Here is a 19,396-nt window from a genome sequence, read left to right on the forward strand (position 1 = left end):
CTGTACGCTCCATGGCCCTGTACGCTCCCTGGCCCTGAATTCTCCAAGGCCCTGTATGCTCCCAAGCCCTATATGCTCCCAGGCCATGTATGCTCCCCTGCCCTGTACGCTCCAAGGCCTTGTACGCTCCCTGGACCTGTATGCTATCTGGCCCTGTACACTCCCTGGCCCTGTACGCTCCCAGGCCCTGTACGCTCCCTGGCACTGTATGCTCCCTGGTCCTTTACCCTCCCAGGCCCTGTACGCTCCCTGGCCCTTATGCTCCAAGGCCTTGTCCACTCCCAGGCCCTGTACGCTCCCTGACATTGTACGCTCCCAGGCCCTGTACGCTCCCAAGCCCTGTACGCTCCCTGGCCCTGTAAGCTCCCAGGCCCTGTACGCTCCCAGGCCCTGTACGCTCCCTGGCCCTGTATGCTCCCTGGCCCTGTATGCTCCCTGACCCTCCACGCTCCCTGGCCCTCCACGATACCTGGACCTGTACGCTCCCAGGCCCTGTACACTCCCAGGCCCTGTACGCTCCCGGGCCCTGCATGCTCCTAGGCCCTGTATGCTCCCAGCCCCTGTACGCTCCCAGGACCTGTACATTCATAGGCCCTGTACGCTCCCAGGCCCTGTACGCTCCCAGTCCCTGTACGCTACCAGGCCCTGAACGCTCCCAGGCACTGTATGCTCCCTGGCACTGTATGCTCCCCGGCCCTGTACGCTCGCAGGCCCCTGTACGCTCCCAGGCCCTGTATGCTCCCAGGACCTGTATGCTCGAGGCCTTGTACGCTCCCTGGCCCTTACGCTCCCTGGCCCTGAACGCTCCCTGGCCTTGTTCACTCCCTGGCCCTGTGCGGTCTGTGGCCCTGATCACTTTCAGGCCATGTACGCTCCCTGGCCCTGTACGCTCCCTGGCCCTGTATGCTATCAGGCCCTGTATGCTCTCAGGCCTTGTACGCTCCCTGGCCCTGTACGATCCGTGGTCCTTTACCCTCCCAAGCCCTGTACGCTCTCAGGCCCAGTATGCTCCCTGACCCTGTATGCTCCCTGGCCCTGCACGCTCTCTGACCCTGTACGCTCCCAGGCCCTGTATGCTCCCAGGCCCTGTACGCTCACAGGCCCTGTTCGCTCCAAGGCCCTGTACGCTCCCAGGCCCTGTATGCTCCCAGGCCCTGTACGCTCACAGGCCCTGTTCGCTCCAAGGCCCTGTACGCTCCCAGGCCCTGTATGCTCCCAGCCCCTGTACGCTCCCAAGACCTGTACACTCATAGGCCCTGTACGTTACCAGGCCCTGAACGCTCTCATGCACTGTACGCTCCCTGGCCCTGTACGCTCCCAGGCCCTGTATGCTCCCAGGCCCTGTATGCTCCAAGCCCCTGTATGCTCCCAGGACCTGTACACTCATAGGCCCTGTACGTTACCAGGCCCTATATGCTCCCTGGCACTGTACGCTCCCTGGCCCTGTACGCTCCCAGGCCCTGAACGCTCCCAGGCCCTGTATGCTCCCAGCCCCTGAACGCTCCCTGGACCTGTACACTCATTGGCCTTGTACGCTCCAAGTACCTGTACGCTCCCAGGCCTTGTACGCTCCCTGGCCCTGAACGCTCCCAGGCCCTGTATGCTTCCAGGCCCTGTATGCTCCCAGGCTCTGTATGCTCCCAGGGCCTGTATGCTCCTAGGCCCTGTACGCTCCCTGGCCCTGTACGCTCCCAGGCCCTGTACGCTCCCAGGCCCTGTACGCTCCCTGGCCCTGTACGCTCCCTGGCCCTAAACGCTCCCAGGCCCTGTATGCTTCCAGGCCCTGTATGCTCTTAGGCCCTGTATGCTCCCAGGCCCTGTACGCTCCCAGCCTTGTCCGCTCCCTGGACCTGTATGCTCTCTGGCCCTGTACACTCCCTGGCCCTGTAGGCTACCAGGCCCTGTATTCTCCCAGGCCCTGTACGCTCCCAGGCCTCGTACGCTCCCTGGACCTATATGCTCTCTGGCCCTGTACACTCCCTGGCCCTGTACGCTCCCAGGCAGTGTATTCTCCCTGGCCCTGTATGCTCTCCGGCCATGTACGCTCTCTGGCCCTGTACGCTCCCAGGCCCTTTACGCTCCCAGGCACTGTACGCTCCCAGGACCTGTATGCTCCCAGGCCCTGTATGCTCCCAGCCCCTGTACGCTCCAGGACCTGTACACTCATAGGCCCTGTACGCTCCCAGGCCGTGTACGCTTCCAGGCCCTGAACGCTCCCAGCCACTGTATGCTCCCTGGCACTGTACGCTCCTTGGCCTTGTACGCTCCCAGGCCCTGTATGCTCCCAGCCCCTGAACGCTCCCTGGCTCTGTACACTCATAGGCCCTGTACGCTCCAAGTACCTGTACGCTCCCAGGCCTTGTACGCTCCCTGGCCCTGAACGCTCCCAGGCCCTGTATGCTTCCAGGCCCTGTATGCTCCCAGGCCCTGTATGCTCCCAGGCCCTGTATGCTCCTAGGCCCTGTACGCTCCCTGGCCCTGTACACTCCCAGGCCCTGTACGCTCCCAGGCCCTGTAAGCTCCCAGGCCCTGTACGCTCCCTGGCCCTGTACGCTCCCTGGACCTAAACGCTCCCAGGCCCTGTATGCTTCCAGGCCCTGTATGCTCCCAGGCCCTGTATGCTCCCAGGCCCTGTACGCTCCCAGCCTTGTCCGCTCCCTGGACCTGTATGCTCTCTGGCCCTGTACACTCCCTGGCCCTGTAGGCAACCAGGCCCTGTATGCTCCCAGGCCCTGTACGCTCCCAGGCCTCGTACGCTCCCTGGACCTGTATGCTCTCTGGCCCTGTACACTCCCTGGCCCTGAACGCTCCCAGGCAGTGTATTCTCCCTGCCCTGTATGCTCTCCAGCCATGTACGCTCTCTGGCCCTGTACGCTCCCAGGCCCTGTACGCTCCCAGGCCCTGTACGCTCCCAGGACCTGTATGCTCCCAGGCCTTGTATGCTCCCAGCCCCTGTACGCTCCAGGACCTGTACTTTCATAGGCCCTGTACGCTCCCTGGCCCTGAACGCTCCCAGGCCCTGTATGCTTCCAAGCCCTATATGCTCCCAGGCCATGTATGCTCTCCTGCCCTGTACGCTCCAATGCCTTGTACGCTCCCAGGACCTGTATGCTCCCAAGCCTTGTATGATCCCAGCCCCTGTACGCTCCCAGGACCTGTACGCTCATACGCTCTGAATGCTCCCAGGCCCTGTACGCTCCCAGGCCCTGTACGCTCCCAAGCGTTGTACGCTCCCTGGCCCTGTATGCTCCAAGGCCCTGTACGCTCCCTGGCCCTGAACGTTCCCAGGCCCTGTATGCTTTCAGGCCCTGTATGCTCCCAGGCCCTGTATGCTCCTAGGCGCTGTATGCTCCCAGGCCCTGTATGCTCCCTGGCCCTGTACACTCCCAGGCCCTGTACGCTCCCAGGCCTTGTACGCTCTCTATCCCTGTACGCTCCATGGCCCTGTACGCTCCCTGGCCCTGAATGCTCCCAGGCCCTGTATGCTTCCAAGCCCTATATGCTCCCAGGCCATGTATGCTCCCCTGCCCTGTACGCTCCAAGGCCTTGTACGCTCCCTGGACCTGTATGCTATCTGGCCCTGTACACTCCCTGGCCGTGTACGCTCCCAGGCCCTGTACGCTCCCTGGCACTGTATGCTCCCTGGTCCTTTACCCTCCCAGGCCCTGTACGCTCCCTGGCCCTTATGCTCCAAGGCCTTGTCCACTCCCAGGCCCTGTACGCTCCCTGACATTGTACGCTACCAGGCCCTGTACGCTCCCAGGCCCTGTACGCTCCCTGGCCCTGTAAGCTCCCAGGCCCTGTACGCTCCCAGGCCCTGTACGCTCCCTGGCCCTGTATGCTCCCTGGCCCTCCACGCTCCCTGGCCCTCCACGATCCCTGGACCTGTACGCTCCCAGGCCCTGTACACTCCCAGGCCCTGTGCGCTCCCGGGCCCTGTATGCTCCTAGGCCCTGTATGCTCCCAGCCCCTGTACGCTCCCAGGACCTGTACATTCATAGGCCCTGTACGCTCCCAGGCCCTGTACGCTCCCAGGCCCTGTACGCTACCAGGCCCTGAACGCTCCCAGGCACTGTATGCTCCCTGGCACTGTACGCTCCCAGGCCCTGTACGCTCGCAGGCCCCTGTACGCTCCCAGGCCCTGTACGCTCCCAGGCCCTGTACGCTACCAGGCCCTGAACGCTCCCAGGCACTGTATGCTCCCTGGCACTGTACGCTCCCAGGCCCTGTACGCTCACAGGCCCTGTTCGCTCCAAGGCCCTGTACGCTCCCAGGCCCTGTATGCTCCCAGGCCCTGTATGCTCCCAGCCCCTGTACGCTCCCAGGACCTGTACACTCATAGGCCCTGTACGTTACCAGGCCCTATATGCTCCCTGGCACTGTACGCTCCCTGGCCCTGTACGCTCCCAGGCCCTGAACGCTCCCAGGCCCTGTATGCTCCCAGCCCCTGAACGCTCCCTGGACCTGTACACTCATTGGCCTTGTACGCTCCAAGTACCTGTACGCTCCCAGGCCTTGTACGCTCCCTGGCCCTGAACGCTCCCAGGCCCTGTATGCTTCCAGGCCCTGTATGCTCCCAGGCTCTGTATGCTCCCAGGGCCTGTATGCTCCTAGGCCCTGTACGCTCCCTGGCCCTGTACACTCCCAGGCCCTGTACGCTCCCAGGCCCTGTACGCTCCCAGGCCCTGTACGCTCCCTGGCCCTGTACGCTCCCTGGCCCTAAACGCTCCCAGGCCCTGTATGCTTCCAGGCCCTGTATGCTCTTAGGCCCTGTATGCTCCCAGGCCCTGTACGCTCCCAGCCTTGTCCGCTCCCTGGACCTGTATGCTCTCTGGCCCTGTACACTCCCTGGCCCTGTAGGCTACCAGGCCCTGTATTCTCCCAGGCCCTGTACGCTCCCAGGCCTCGTACGCTCCCTGGACCTATATGCTCTCTGGCCCTGTACACTCCCTGGCCCTGTACGCTCCCTGGACCTATATGCTCTCTGGCCCTGTACACTCCCTGGCCCTGTACGCTCCCAGGCAGTGTATTCTCCCTGGCCCTGTATGCTCTCCGGCCATGTACGCTCTCTGGCCCTGTACGCTCCCAGGCCCTTTACGCTCCCAGGCCCTGTACGCTCCCAGGCCCTGTATGCTCCCAGGCCCTGTATGCTCCCAGCCCCTGTACGCTCCAGGACCTGTACACTCATAGGCCCTGTACGCTCCCAGGCCGTGTACGCTTCCAGGCCCTGAACGCTCCCAGCCACTGTATGCTCCCTGGCACTGCACGCTCCTTGGCCTTGTACGCTCCCAGGCCCTGTATGCTCCCAGCCCCTGAACGCTCCCTGGCCCTGTACACTCATAGGCCCTGTACGCTCCAAGTACCTGTACGCTCCCAGGCCTTGTACGCTCTCTATCCCTGTACGCTCCATGGCCCTGTACGCTCCCTGGCCCTGAATGCTCCCAGGCCCTGTATGCTTCCAAGCCCTATATGCTCCCAGGCCATGTATGCTCCCCTGCCCTGTACGCTCCAAGGCCTTGTACGCTCCCTGGACCTGTATGCTATCTGGCCCTGTACACTCCCTGGCCGTGTACGCTCCCAGGCCCTGTACGCTCCCTGGCACTGTATGCTCCCTGGTCCTTTACCCTCCCAGGCCCTGTACGCTCCCTGGCCCTTATGCTCCAAGGCCTTGTCCACTCCCAGGCCCTGTACGCTCCCTGACATTGTACGCTACCAGGCCCTGTACGCTCCCAGGCCCTGTACGCTCCCTGGCCCTGTAAGCTCCCAGGCCCTGTACGCTCCCAGGCCCTGTACGCTCCCTGGCCCTGTATGCTCCCTGGCCCTCCACGCTCCCTGGCCCTCCACGATCCCTGGACCTGTACGCTCCCAGGCCCTGTACACTCCCAGGCCCTGTGCGCTCCCGGGCCCTGTATGCTCCTAGGCCCTGTATGCTCCCAGCCCCTGTACGCTCCCAGGACCTGTACATTCATAGGCCCTGTACGCTCCCAGGCCCTGTACGCTCCCAGGCCCTGTACGCTACCAGGCCCTGAACGCTCCCAGGCACTGTATGCTCCCTGGCACTGTACGCTCCCAGGCCCTGTACGCTCGCAGGCCCCTGTACGCTCCCAGGCCCTGTACGCTCCCAGGCCCTGTACGCTACCAGGCCCTGAACGCTCCCAGGCACTGTATGCTCCCTGGCACTGTACGCTCCCAGGCCCTGTACGCTCACAGGCCCTGTTCGCTCCAAGGCCCTGTACGCTCCCAGGCCCTGTATGCTCCCAGGCCCTGTATGCTCCCAGCCCCTGTACGCTCCCAGGACCTGTACACTCATAGGCCCTGTACGTTACCAGGCCCTATATGCTCCCTGGCACTGTACGCTCCCTGGCCCTGTACGCTCCCAGGCCCTGAACGCTCCCAGGCCCTGTATGCTCCCAGCCCCTGAACGCTCCCTGGACCTGTACACTCATTGGCCTTGTACGCTCCAAGTACCTGTACGCTCCCAGGCCTTGTACGCTCCCTGGCCCTGAACGCTCCCAGGCCCTGTATGCTTCCAGGCCCTGTATGCTCCCAGGCTCTGTATGCTCCCAGGGCCTGTATGCTCCTAGGCCCTGTACGCTCCCTGGCCCTGTACACTCCCAGGCCCTGTACGCTCCCAGGCCCTGTACGCTCCCAGGCCCTGTACGCTCCCTGGCCCTGTACGCTCCCTGGCCCTAAACGCTCCCAGGCCCTGTATGCTTCCAGGCCCTGTATGCTCTTAGGCCCTGTATGCTCCCAGGCCCTGTACGCTCCCAGCCTTGTCCGCTCCCTGGACCTGTATGCTCTCTGGCCCTGTACACTCCCTGGCCCTGTAGGCTACCAGGCCCTGTATTCTCCCAGGCCCTGTACGCTCCCAGGCCTCGTACGCTCCCTGGACCTATATGCTCTCTGGCCCTGTACACTCCCTGGCCCTGTACGCTCCCTGGACCTATATGCTCTCTGGCCCTGTACACTCCCTGGCCCTGTACGCTCCCAGGCAGTGTATTCTCCCTGGCCCTGTATGCTCTCCGGCCATGTACGCTCTCTGGCCCTGTACGCTCCCAGGCCCTTTACGCTCCCAGGCCCTGTACGCTCCCAGGACCTGTATGCTCCCAGGCCCTGTATGCTCCCAGCCCCTGTACGCTCCAGGACCTGTACACTCATAGGCCCTGTACGCTCCCAGGCCGTGTACGCTTCCAGGCCCTGAACGCTCCCAGCCACTGTATGCTCCCTGGCACTGCACGCTCCTTGGCCTTGTACGCTCCCAGGCCCTGTATGCTCCCAGCCCCTGAACGCTCCCTGGCCCTGTACACTCATAGGCCCTGTACGCTCCAAGTACCTGTACGCTCCCAGGCCTTGTACGCTCCCTGGCCCTGAACGCTCCCAGGCCCTGTAAGCTTCCAGGCCCTGTATGCTCCCAGGCCCTGTATGCTCCCAGGCCCTGTATGCTCCTAGGCCCTGTACGCTCCCTGGCCCTGTACACTCCCAGGCCCTGTACGCTCCCAGGCCCTGTAAGCTCCCAGGCCCTGTACGCTCCCTGGCCCTGTACGCTCCCTGGACCTAAACGCTCCCAGGCCCTGTATGCTTCCAGGACCTGTATGCTCCCAGGCCCTGTATGCTCCCAGGCCCTGTACGCTCCCAGCCTTGTCCGCTCCCTGGACCTGTATGCTCTCTGGCCCTGTACACTCCCTGGACCTGTAGGCAACCAGGCCCTGTATGCTCCCAGGCCCTGTACGCTCCCAGGCCTCGTACGCTCCCTGGACCTGTATGCTCTCTGGCCCTGTACACTCCCTGGCCCTGTACGCTCCCAGGCAGTGTATTCTCCCTGCCCTGTATGCTCTCCAGCCATGTACGCTCTCTGGCCCTGTACGCTCCCAGGCCCTGTACGCTCCCAGGCCCTATACGCTCCCAGGACCTGTATGCTCCCAGGCCTTGTATGCTCCCAGCCCCTGTACGCTCCAGGACCTGTACTTTCATAGGCCCTGTACGCTCCCTGGCCCTGAACGCTCCCAGGCCCTGTATGCTTCCAAGCCCTATATGCTCCCAGGCCATGTATGCTCTCCTGCCCTGTACGCTCCAATGCCTTGTACGCTCCCTGGACCTGTATGCTCCCTGGTCCTTAACCCTCCCAGGCCCTGTACGCTCCCAGGCCCTGTACGCTCCCAGGACCTGTATGCTCCCAAGCCTTGTATGATCCCAGCCCCTGTACGCTCCCAGGACCTGTACGCTCATAGGCTCTGAATGCTCCCAGGCCCTGTACGCTCCCAGGCCCTGTACGCTCCCAAGCGTTGTACGCTCCCTGGCCCTGTATGCTCCAAGGCCCTGTACGCTCCCTGGCCCTGAACGCTCCCAGGCCCTGTATGCTTTCAGGCCCTGTATGCTCCCAGGTCCTGTATGCTCCTAGGCGCTGTATGCTCCCAGGCCCTGTATGCTCCCTGGCCCTGTACACTCCCAGGCCCTGTACGCTCCCAGGCCTTGTACGCTCTCTATCCCTGTACGCTCCATGGCCCTGTACGCTCCCTGGCCCTGAATGCTCCCAGGCCCTGTATGCTTCCAAGCCCTATATGCTCCCAGGCCATGTATGCTCCCCTGCCCTGTACGCTCCAAGGCCTTGTACGCTCCCTGGACCTGTATGCTATCTGGCCCTGTACACTCCCAGGCCGTGTACGCTCCCAGGCCCTGTACGCTCCCTGGCACTGTATGCTCCCTGGTCCTTTACCCTCCCAGGCCCTGTACGCTCCCTGGCCCTTATGCTCCAAGGCCTTGTCCACTCCCAGGCCCTGTACGCTCCCTGACATTGTACGCTACCAGGCCCTGTACGCTCCCAGGCCCTGTACGCTCCCTGGCCCTGTAAGCTCCCAGGCCCTGTACGCTCCCAGGCCCTGTACGCTCCCTGGCCCTGTATGCTCCCTGGCCCTGTATGCTCCCTGGCCCTCCACGCTCCCTGGCCCTCCACGATCCCTGGACCTGTACGCTCCCAGGCCCTGTACACTCCCAGGCCCTGTACGCTCCCGGGCCCTGTATGCTCCTAGGCCCTGTATGCTCCCAGCCCCTGTACGCTCCCAGGACCTGTACATTCATAGGCCCTGTACGCTCCCAGGCCCTGTACGCTCCCAGGCCCTGTACGCTACCAGGCCCTGAACGCTCCCAGGCACTGTATGCTCCCTGGCACTGTACGCTCCCAGGCCCTGTACGCTCGCAGGCCCCTGTACGCTCCCAGGCCCTGTACGCTCCCAGGCCCTGTACCCTACCAGGCCCTGAACGCTCCCAGGCACTGTATGCTCCCTGGCACTGTACGCTCCCAGGCCCTGTACGCTCACAGGCCCTGTTCGCTCCAAGGCCCTGTACGCTCCCAGGCCCTGTATGCTCCCAGGCCCTGTATGCTCCCAGCCCCTGTACGCTCCCAAGACCTGTACACTCATAGGCCCTGTACGTTACCAGGCCCTGAACGCTCTCATGCACTGTACGCTCCCTGGCCCTGTACGCTCCCAGGCCCTGTATGCTCCCAGGCCCTGTATGCTCCAAGCCCCTGTATGCTCCCAGGACCTGTACACTCATAGGCCCTGTACGTTACCAGGCCCTATATGCTCCCTGGCACTGTACGCTCCCTGGCCCTGTACGCTCCCAGGCCCTGAACGCTCCCAGGCCCTGTATGCTCCCAGCCCCTGAACGCTCCCTGGACCTGTACACTCATAGGCCCTGTACGCTCCAAGTACCTGTACGCTCCCAGGCCTTGTACGCTCCCTGGCCCTGAACGCTCCCAGGCCCTGTATGCTTCCAGGCCCTGTATGCTCCCAGGCCCTGTATGCTCCTAGGCCCTGTACGCTCCCTGGCCCTGTACACTCCCAGGCCCTGTACGCTCCCAGGCCCTGTAAGCTCCCAGGCCCTGTACGCTCCCTGGCCCTGTACGCTCCCTGGACCTAAACGCTCCCAGGCCCTGTATGCTTCCAGGCCCTGTATGCTCCCAGGCCCTGTATGCTCCCATGCCCTGTACGCTCCCAGCCTTGTCCGCTCCCTGGACCTGTATGCTCTCTGGCCCTGTACACTCCCTGGCCCTGTAGGCAACCAGGCCCTGTATGCTCCCAGGCCCTGTACGCTCCCAGGCCTCGTACGCTCCCTGGACCTGTATGCTCTCTGGCCCTGTACACTCCCTGGCCCTGTACGCTCCCAGGCAGTGTATTCTCCCTGGCCCTGTATGCTCTCCAGCCATGTACGCTCTCTGGCCCTGTACGCTCCCAGGCCCTGTACGCTCCCAGGCCCTGTACGCTCCCAGGACCTGTATGCTCCCAGGCCTTGTATGCTCCCAGCCCCTGTACGCTCCAGGACCTGTACTTTCATAGGCCCTGTACGCTCCCTGGCCCTGAACGCTCCCAGGCCCTGTATGCTTCCAAGCCCTATATGCTCCCAGGCCATGTATGCTCTCCTGCCCTGTACGCTCCAATGCCTTGTACGCTCCCTGGACCTGTATGCTCCCTGGTCCTTAACCCTCCCAGGCCCTGTACGCTCCCAGGCCCTGTACGCTCCCAGGACCTGTATGCTCCCAAGCCTTGTATGATCCCAGCCCCTGTACGCTCCCAGGACCTGTACGCTCATAGGCTCTGAATGCTCCCAGGCCCTGTACGCTCCCAGGCCCTGTACGCTCCCAAGCGTTGTACGCTCCCTGGCCCTGTATGCTCCAAGGCCCTGTACGCTCCCTGGCCCTGAACGCTCCCAGGCCCTGTATGCTTTCAGGCCCTGTATGCTCCCAGGCCCTGTATGCTCCTAGGCGCTGTATGCTCCCAGACCCTGTATGCTCCCTGGCCCTGTACACTCCCAGGCCCTGTACGCTCCCAGGCCTTGTACGCTCTCTATCCCTGTACGCTCCATGGCCCTGTACGCTCCCTAGCCCTGAATGCTCCCAGGCTCTGTATGCTTCCAAGCCCTATATGCTCCCAGGCCATGTATGCTCCCCTACCCTGTACGCTCCAAGGCCTTGTACGCTCCCTGGACCTGTATGCTATCTGGCCCTGTACACTCCCTGGCCGTGTACGCTCCCAGGCCCTGTACGCTCCCTGGCACTGTATGCTCCCTGGTCCTTTACCCTCCCAGGCCCTGTACGCTCCCTGGCCCTTATGCTCCAAGGCCTTGTCCACTCCCAGGCCCTGTACGCTCCCTGACATTGTACGCTCCCAGGCCCTGTACGCTCCCAGGCCCTGTAAGATCCCAGGCCCTGTACGCTCCCAGGCCCTGTACGCTCCCTGGCCCTGTATGCTCCCTGGCTCTGTATGCTCCCTGGCCCTCCACGCTCCCTGGCCCTCCACGATCCCTGGACCTGTACGCTCCCAGGCCCTGTACACTCCCAGGCCCTGTACGCTCCCGGGCCCTGTATGCTCCTAGGCCCTGTATGCTCCCAGCCCCTGTACGCTCCCAGGACCTGTACATTCATAGGCCCTGTACGCTCCCAGGCCCTGTACGCTCCCAGGCCCTGTACGCTACCAGGCCCTGAACGCTCCCAGGCACTGTATGCTCCCTGGCACTGTACGCTCCCAGGCCCTGTACGCTCGCAGGCCCCTGTACGCTCCCAGGCCCTGTATGCTCCCAGGACCTGTATGCTCGAGGCCTTGTACGCTCCCTGGCCCTTACGCTCCCTGGCCCTGAACGCTCCCTGGCCCTGTTCACTCCCTGGCACTGTACGCTCTGTGGCCCTGATCACTTTCTGGCCATGTACGCTCCCTGGCCCTGTACGCTCCCTGGCCCTGTATGCTATCAGGCCCTGTATGCTCTCAGGCCTTGTACGCTCCCTGGCCCTGTACGCTCCGTGGTCCTTTACCCTCCCAAGCCCTGTACGCTCTCAGGCCCAGTATGCTCCCTGACCCTGTATGCTCCCTGGCCCTGCACGCTCTCTGACCCTGTACGCTACCAGGCCCTGAACGCTTCCAGGCACTGTATGCTCCCTGGCACTGTATGCTCCCAGGCCCTGTACGCTCACAGGCCCTGTTCGCTCCAAGGCCCTGTACGCTCCCAGGCCCTGTATGCTCCCAGGCCCTGTATGCTCCCAGCCCCTGTACGCTCCCAAGACCTGTACGCTCCCAAGACCTGTACGTTACCAAGCCCTGAACGCTCTCATGCATTGTACGCTCCCTGGCCCTGTACGCTCCCAGGCCCTGTATGCTCCCAGGCCCTGTGTGCTCCAAGCCCCTGTATGCTCCCAGGACCTGTACACTCATGGGCCCTGTACGTTACCAGGCCCTATATGCTCCCTGGCACTGTACGCTCCCTGGCCCTGTACGCTCCCAGGCCCTGAACGCTCCCAGGCCCTGTATGCTCCCAGCCCCTGAACGCTCCCTGGACCTGTACACTCATTGGCCCTGCACGCTCCAAGTACCTGTACGCTCCCAGGCCTTGTACGCTCCCTGGCCCTGAACGCTCCCAGGCCCTGTATGCTTCCAGGCCCTGTATGCTCCCAGGCTCTGTATGCTCCCAGGGCCTGTATGCTCCTAGGCCCTGTACGCTCCCTGGCCCTGTACACTCCCAGGCCCTGTACGCTCCCAGGCCCTGTACGCTCCCAGGGCCTGTACGCTCCCTGGCCCTGTACGCTCCCTAGCCCTAAACGCTCCCAGGCCCTGTATGCTTCCAGGCCCTGTATGCTCCCAGGCCCTGTATGCTCCCAGGCCCTGTACGCTCCCAGCCTTGTCCGCTCCCTGGACCTGTATGCTCTCTGGCCCTGTACACTCCCTTGCCCTGTAGACTACCTGACCCTGTATTCTCCCAGGCCCTGTACGCTCCCAGGCCTCGTACGCTCCCTGGACCTGTATGCTCTCTGGCCCTGTACACTCCCTGGCCCTGTACGCTCCCAGGCAGTGTATTCTTCCTGGCCCTGTATGCTCTCCGGCCATGTACGCTCTCTGGCCCTGTACGCTCCCAGGCCCTGTACGCTCCCAGGCCCTGTACGCTCCCAGGACCTGTATGCTCCCAGGCCTTGTATGCTCCCAGCCCCTGTACGCTCCAGGACCTGTACACTCATAGGCCCTGTACGCTCCCAGGCCGTGTACGCTTCCAGGCCCTGAACGCTCCCAGCCACTGTATGCTCCCTGGCACTGTACGCTCCCTGGACCTGTATGCTCTCTGGCCCTGTACACTCCCTGGCCCTGTACGCTCCCAGGCAGTGTATTCTCCCTGGCCCTGTATGCTCTCCGGACATGTACGCTCTCTGGCCCTGTACGCTCCCAGGCCCTGTACGCTCCCAGGACCTGTTTGCTCCCAGGCCTTGTATGCTCCCAGCCCCTGTACGCTCCAGGACCTGAACACTCATAGGCCCTGTACGCTCCCAGGCCGTGTACGCTTCCAGACCCTGAACGCTCCCAGCCACTGTATGCTCCCTGGCACTGTACGCTCCTTGGCCTTGTACGCTCCCAGGCCCTGTATGCTCCAATGCCCTCTATGCTCCCAGCCCCTGTACGCTCCCAGGACCTGTACACTCATAGGCCCTGTACGCTACCAGGCTCTAAACGCTCCCAGGCACTGTATGCTCCTTATCACTGTACGCTCCCTGGCCCTGTACGCTCCCAGGCCCTTGAACGCTCCCAGGCCCTGTATGATTCCAGGACCTGTATGCTCGAGGCCTTGTACGCTCCCTGGCCCTGTACGCTCCCTGGCCTTTATGCTCCCTGGCCCTGTACGCTCCCTGGCCCTATACTCTACCTGGCCCTCTACGCTCCGTGGCCCTGATCACTTCCAGGCCATGTACGCTCCCTGGCCCTGTACGCTCCCAGGCCCTATATGCTCTCAGTCCTTGTACGCTCCCTGGCCCTGTACGCTCCCTAGCCCTGTGCGTTTCTGGTGCTGTACGCTCACTAGCCCTGTACGCTCCCAGGCCCTGTATGCTCCGTGGCCCTGTATGCTCCCTGGCCCTGCACGCTCCCTGGCCCTGTACGCTCCCATGCCCTGTACGCTCCCAGGCCCTGTATGCTCCCAGGCCCTGTACGCTCCCAGGCCCTGTACGCTCCCAGGCCCTGTATGCTCCCAGGCCCTGTACGCTCCCAGTCCCTGTACGCTCACAGGCCCCTGTACGCTCCCAGTCCCTGTATGATCCCAGGACCTGTATGCTCGAGGCCTTGTACGCTCCCTGGCTCTGTACGCTCCCTGGCCCTGTATGCTCCCAGGCCTTGTACGCTCCCTGGCCCTGTACGCTCCCTGGCCCTGTACGCGCCCTGGCCCTGCACGCTCCCTGGCCCTGTACGCTCCCTAACCCTGTACGCTCCCAGGCCCTGTATGCTCCCTGGTCCTGTACGCTCCCAGGTCCTGTACGCTCCCTAGTCCTGAACGCTCCCAGGACCTGTATGCTCTCTGGCGCTGTATGCTCCCCGGCCCTGCACGCTCCCTGGCCCTGTACGCTACCAGGCCCTGTACGCTCCAAGGCCCTGTACGCTCCCAGGCCCTGTACGCTCCCTGGCCCTGTACGCTACCAGGCCCAATACGCTCCCAGGCACTGTACGCTCCCTGGCAATGTATGCTCCCTGGCCCTGTACGCTCCCAGGCCCTGTACGCTCCCAGGTCCTGTACGCTCCCAAGCCTTGTACGCTCCCTGGCCGTGTACGTTCCACGTCCCTGTACGTTCCAAGTACCTGTACACTCCCTGGCCCTGAACGCTCCCAGGCCTTTATGCTTCCAGGCCCTGTATACTAAAAAGCCCTGTATGCTCCCAGGCCCTGTATGCTCCCAGGCCCCGTACACTCCCAGGCCCTGTACGCTCCCAGGCCTTGTACGCTCCCAGGCCCTGTACACTCCCTGGCCCTGAACGCTCCCAGGCCCTGTATGCTTCTAGGCCCTGTATGCTCCCAGGCCCTCTATGCTCCCAGGCCCTGTACTCTCCCAGGCCTTGTACGCTCCCCGGCCCTGTACGGTCCCTGGCCCTGTATGCTTTTCGGCCCTGTTTGCTCCCTAGCCCTGTACTCTCCCAGGCCCTGTATGCTCCCTGGCCCTGTATGCTCCCTGGCCCTGCACGCTCCCTGGCCCTGTACGCTCCCAGGCCCTGTACGTTCCCAGGCCCTGTACGCTCCAAGGCCCTGTACGCTCCCAGGCCCTGTATGCTCCCAGGCCCTGTATACTCCCAGGCCCTGTATGCTCCCAGCCCCTGTACGCTCCCAGGACCTGTACACTCATAGGCCCTGTACTCTACCAGACCCTGAACGCTCCCAGGCACTGTATGCTCCCTGGCACTGTACGCTCCCTGGCCCTGTACGCTCCCAGGCCCCTGTACGCTCCCAGGCACTGTATGCTCCCAGGACCTGTATGCTCGAGGCTTTGTACGCTCCCTGGCCCTGTACGCTCGCTTGCCTTTACGCTCCCTGGCCCTGTACGCTCCCTGGCCCTGTACGCTCCCTGGCCCTGTACGCTCCCTGGCCCTCTACGTTCCGTGGCCCTGATCACTTCCAGGCCATGTACGCTCCCATGGCCCTGTACGATCCCAGGCCCTATATGCTCTCAGGCCCTGTATGCTCTCAGGCCTTGTACGCTCCCTGGCCCTGTACGCTCCCTAGCCCTGTACACTCCCTGGTCCTTTACCCTCCCATGCCCTGTACGCTCCCTGGCCCTGTACGCTACCAGGTCCTGTACGCTCCCTAGCCCTGTACGCTCCCAGGCCCTGTATGCTCCCTGGCCCTGTATGCTCCCTGGCCCTGCATGCTCCCTGACCCTGTACGCTCCCAGGCACTGTATGATCCCAAGCACTATACGCTCCCAGTCCCTGTACGTTCCCAGGCTCTGTACGCTCCCAGGCCCTGTATGCTCCCAGGCCCTGTATGCTCCCGGCCCCTGTACGCTCCTAGGACCTGTACACTCATAGGCCCTGTACGCTCCCAGGCTCTGTACGCTCCCAGGCCCCTGTACGCTCCCAGGCCCTGTATGATCCCAGGACCTGTATGCTCGAGGCCTTGTACGCTCCCTGGCCCCGTACGCTCCCTGGCCCTGTACGCTCCCTGGCCCTGTATGCTCCGAGGCCTTGTACGCTCCCTGGCCCTGTACGCTCCGTGGCCCTTATCACTTCCAGGCAATGTACGCTCCCTGGCCCTGTACGCTCCGTGGCCCTTATCACTTCCAGGCAATGTACGCTCCCTGGCCCTGTACGCTCCCTGGTCCTGTACGCCCCCAGGCCCTGTATGCTCTCAGGCCCTGTATGCTCTCAGGCCCTGTACGCGCCCTGGCCCTGTAAGCTCCCTGGCCCTGTACGCTCTCTGGTGCTTTACCCTCCCAGGCTCTGTACGCTCCCAGGTCCTGTACGCTCCCAGGTCCTGTACGCTCCCTACCCCTGTACGCTCCCAGGACCTGTATGCTCCTTGGCTCTGTATGCTCTCTGGCCCTGCACGCTCCCAGGCCCTGTACGCTACCAGGCCCAGTACGCTCCCTGGCCCTGTATGCTTCCAGGCCCTGTACGCTCCCAGGCACTCTACGCTCCTTGGCCCTGTACGCTCCCAGGCCCTGTATGCTCCCAGTCCTTGTACGCTCCCAGCCCCTGTACGCTCCTTGGCCTTGTATGCTCACAGGCCCTGTACGCTCCCTGGCCCTGTACACTCCCTGGCCCTGTACGTTCCCGGGCCCTGTACGCTCCTTGGCCCAAAATGCTCTCCGGCCCTGTACGCTCCCTGGCCCTGTACGATCCCGGGCCCTGTATTCTCCCAGGCCCTGTGTGCTCCCTTGCCCTGTACGTTCCCAGGCCCTGTATGCTCCAAGGCCCTTTACGCTCCCAAGCCCTGTACGCTCCTTGGCCTTGTACGCTCCCAGGCTCTGTACGCTCCCACGCCCTGTACGCTCCCAGTCCCTGTACGCTCTCTGGCCCTGTACGCTACCTGGTCCTTTACCCTCCCAGGCCCTGTCTGCTCCCTGGCCCTGGACGCTCCCAGGTCCTGTACGCTCCCTAGCCCTGTACTCTCCCAGGCCCTGTATGCTCCCTGGCCCTGTACGCTCCCTGGCCCTGTACGCTCCCAGGACCTTACGCTCCCTGGCCCTGTACGCTCCCAGGCCCAGTACGCACCCTGGCCGTGTACGCTCCGTGGCCTTGATCACTTCCAGGCCATGTACGCTCCCTGGCCCTGTACGCTCCCTGGCCCTGTACGCTCCTTGGCCCTGTATGCAGAAGACCAATGTTCCTCTCCTGCAGAAGCACAATGTTCCTGCCCTGCAGAAGCACATTGTTTCTCAATTCCAGAAGCACATTGTTCCTCCCCTGCAGACGCACTGTGTTTCTCCCCTGCAGAAGCACAGTGTTCCACCCCTGCAGACGCACATTGTTCCTCCCACTGCAGAAACCCAATGTTCCTTCTCTGCAGAAGCACAGTGTTTCTCCCCTGCAGAAGATCAGTGTTCCTCACCTGCAGAAGCTCAGTATTCCTCCCCTGCAGAAGCCCATTGTTCTTCCCTGCAGAGGCAGAATTCCTCCACTGCAGAAGCGCATTCTTCCACAACTGCAGAAACCCAATGTTCCTTCCCTGCATAAGCACAATGTTCCTCCCCTGCAAAAGCCCATTGTTCCTCCCCTGCAGAGGCACAATGTTCCTCCCCTGCAGAAGCACAATGTTCCTCCCCTGCAAAAGCAAAGAGTTCCTCCCCTGCTGAAGCCTATTGTTCCTTCCCTGCAGAAGCACAGTGTTCCTCCCCTGCAGAAGCACAATGTTCCTTCCCTGCAGAAGCACAATATTCCTCCTCTGCAGAGAAGCATTGTTCCTTCCCTGCAGAAGCCCATTGTTCGTTCCCTGCAGAAGCACATTCTTCCTCCCATGCACAAGCACTGTGTTCCTCCCCTGCAGAAGCACAGTGTTCCTCCCCTGCAGAAGCACAGTGTTCCTCCCCTGCAGAAGCACAGTGTTCCTCCCCTGCAGAAGCACAGTGTTCCTTCCCTGCAGAAGCACAGTGTTCCTCCCCTGCAGAAGCACAGTGTTCCTTCCCTACAGAAGCACAGTGTTCCTCCCCTGCAGAAGCACAGTGTTCCTCCCCTGCAGAAGCACAGTGTTCCTTCCCTGCAGAAGCACAATGTTCCTCTCCTGCAGAAGCCCATTGTTCCTCCACTACAGAGGCAGAATGTTCCTCCCCTGCAGAAGCACAATGTTCCTCCCCTGCAGAAGCACATTGTTCCTCCCCAGCAGAAAAACAATGTTCCTCCCCTGCAGAAGCCCACTGTTTCTCCCCAGCAGAAGCACAATGTTCCTCCCCTGCAGAAGCACAGTTTTCCTCACCTGCAGAAGCAAAATATTCCTCCCCTGCAGAAGAACAGTGTTCCTCCCCTGAAGAAGCACAATGTTCCTCCCCTGCAGAAGCATATTGTTCCTCCCCTGCAGAAGCACAGTGTTTCTCCCCTGCAGAAGCACAGTGTTCCTCCCCTGCAGAAGAGCAGTGTTACTCCCCAGCAGAAGCACAGTGTTCCTCCGCTGAAGAAGCACAGTGTTCCACCCCTGCAGAAGCACAGTGTTCCTCCCACTGCAGAAACCGAATGTTCCTTCTCTGCAGAAGCACAGTGTTTCTCCCCTGCAGAAGCACAGTGTTCCTCCCCTGCAGAAGCCCAATGTTCTTCCCCTGCAGAAGCACTGTGTTCCTCCCCTGCAGAAGCACAGTGTTCCTACCATGCAGGAGCACAGTGTTCCTCCCCTGCAGAAGCCCATTGTTCTTCCCCTGCAGAAGCACAGTGTTCCTCCCCTGCAGAAGCACAATGTTCCTCCCCTGCAGAAGTACAATGTTCCTCCCCTGCAGAAGCACAGTGTTCCTCCCTTGCTGGAGCCTATTGTTCCTTCCCTGCAGAAGCACAGTGTTTTTCCCCTGCAGAAGCACAGTGTTCCTCCCATGCAGAAGCACAATGTTCCTCCCCTGCAGAAGCACAATGTTCCTCCCCTGCAGAAGCACAATGTTACTCCCCTGCAGAAGCGCATTGTTCCACCCCTGCAGAAGCACAGTGTTCCTCCCCTGCAGAAACACAGTGTTCCTCCCCTGCAGGAGCCCAATGTTCCTCCCCTGCAGAAGCACAGTGTTCCTCCCCTGAAGGAGCCCAAACGTTCTCTCCTGCAGAAGCACAATGTTCCTCCCTTGCACAGGCGCATTGTTCCACCCCTGCAGAAGCACAATGTTCTTTCCCTGCAGAAGCACAATGTTCTTTCCCTGCATGAAGCATAATGTACCTCCCCTGCAGAAGCACAATGTTCCTTCCATGCAGAAGCCCATTGTTCTTCCCCTGCAGAAGCACAATGTTCCTCCCCTGAAGGAGCCCAAACGTTCTCTCCTGCAGAAGCACAATGTTCCTCCCTTGCACAGGCGCATTGTTCCACCGCAGCAGAAGCACAATGTTCTTTCCCTGCAGAAGCACAATGTTCTTTCCCTGCAGAAGCACAATGTACCTCCCCTGCAGAAGCACAATGTTCCTCTCCTGCAGAAGCACAGTGTT

At 62.4% G+C, this 19,396-nt stretch overlaps 1 protein-coding gene across 1 annotated transcript; it reads left to right on the forward strand.

Annotated features, from left to right (window-relative positions):
- Positions 1-17,744: 17,744 nt before the first annotated feature.
- Positions 17,745-19,128, forward strand: LOC138367982 (uncharacterized). The gene is made up of 2 exons (XM_069330272.1): positions 17,745-18,689; positions 18,784-19,128. Exons 1-2 carry the CDS (start codon positions 17,745-17,747, stop codon positions 19,126-19,128), a joined length of 1,290 nt encoding a protein of 429 aa, XP_069186373.1.
- Positions 19,129-19,396: the final 268 nt, after the last annotated feature.

The sequence above is a fragment of the Procambarus clarkii genome, chromosome 24, assembly GCF_040958095.1.
Source record: "Procambarus clarkii isolate CNS0578487 chromosome 24, FALCON_Pclarkii_2.0, whole genome shotgun sequence".
Classification (NCBI taxonomy): Eukaryota; Metazoa; Arthropoda; class Malacostraca; order Decapoda; family Cambaridae; genus Procambarus; species Procambarus clarkii.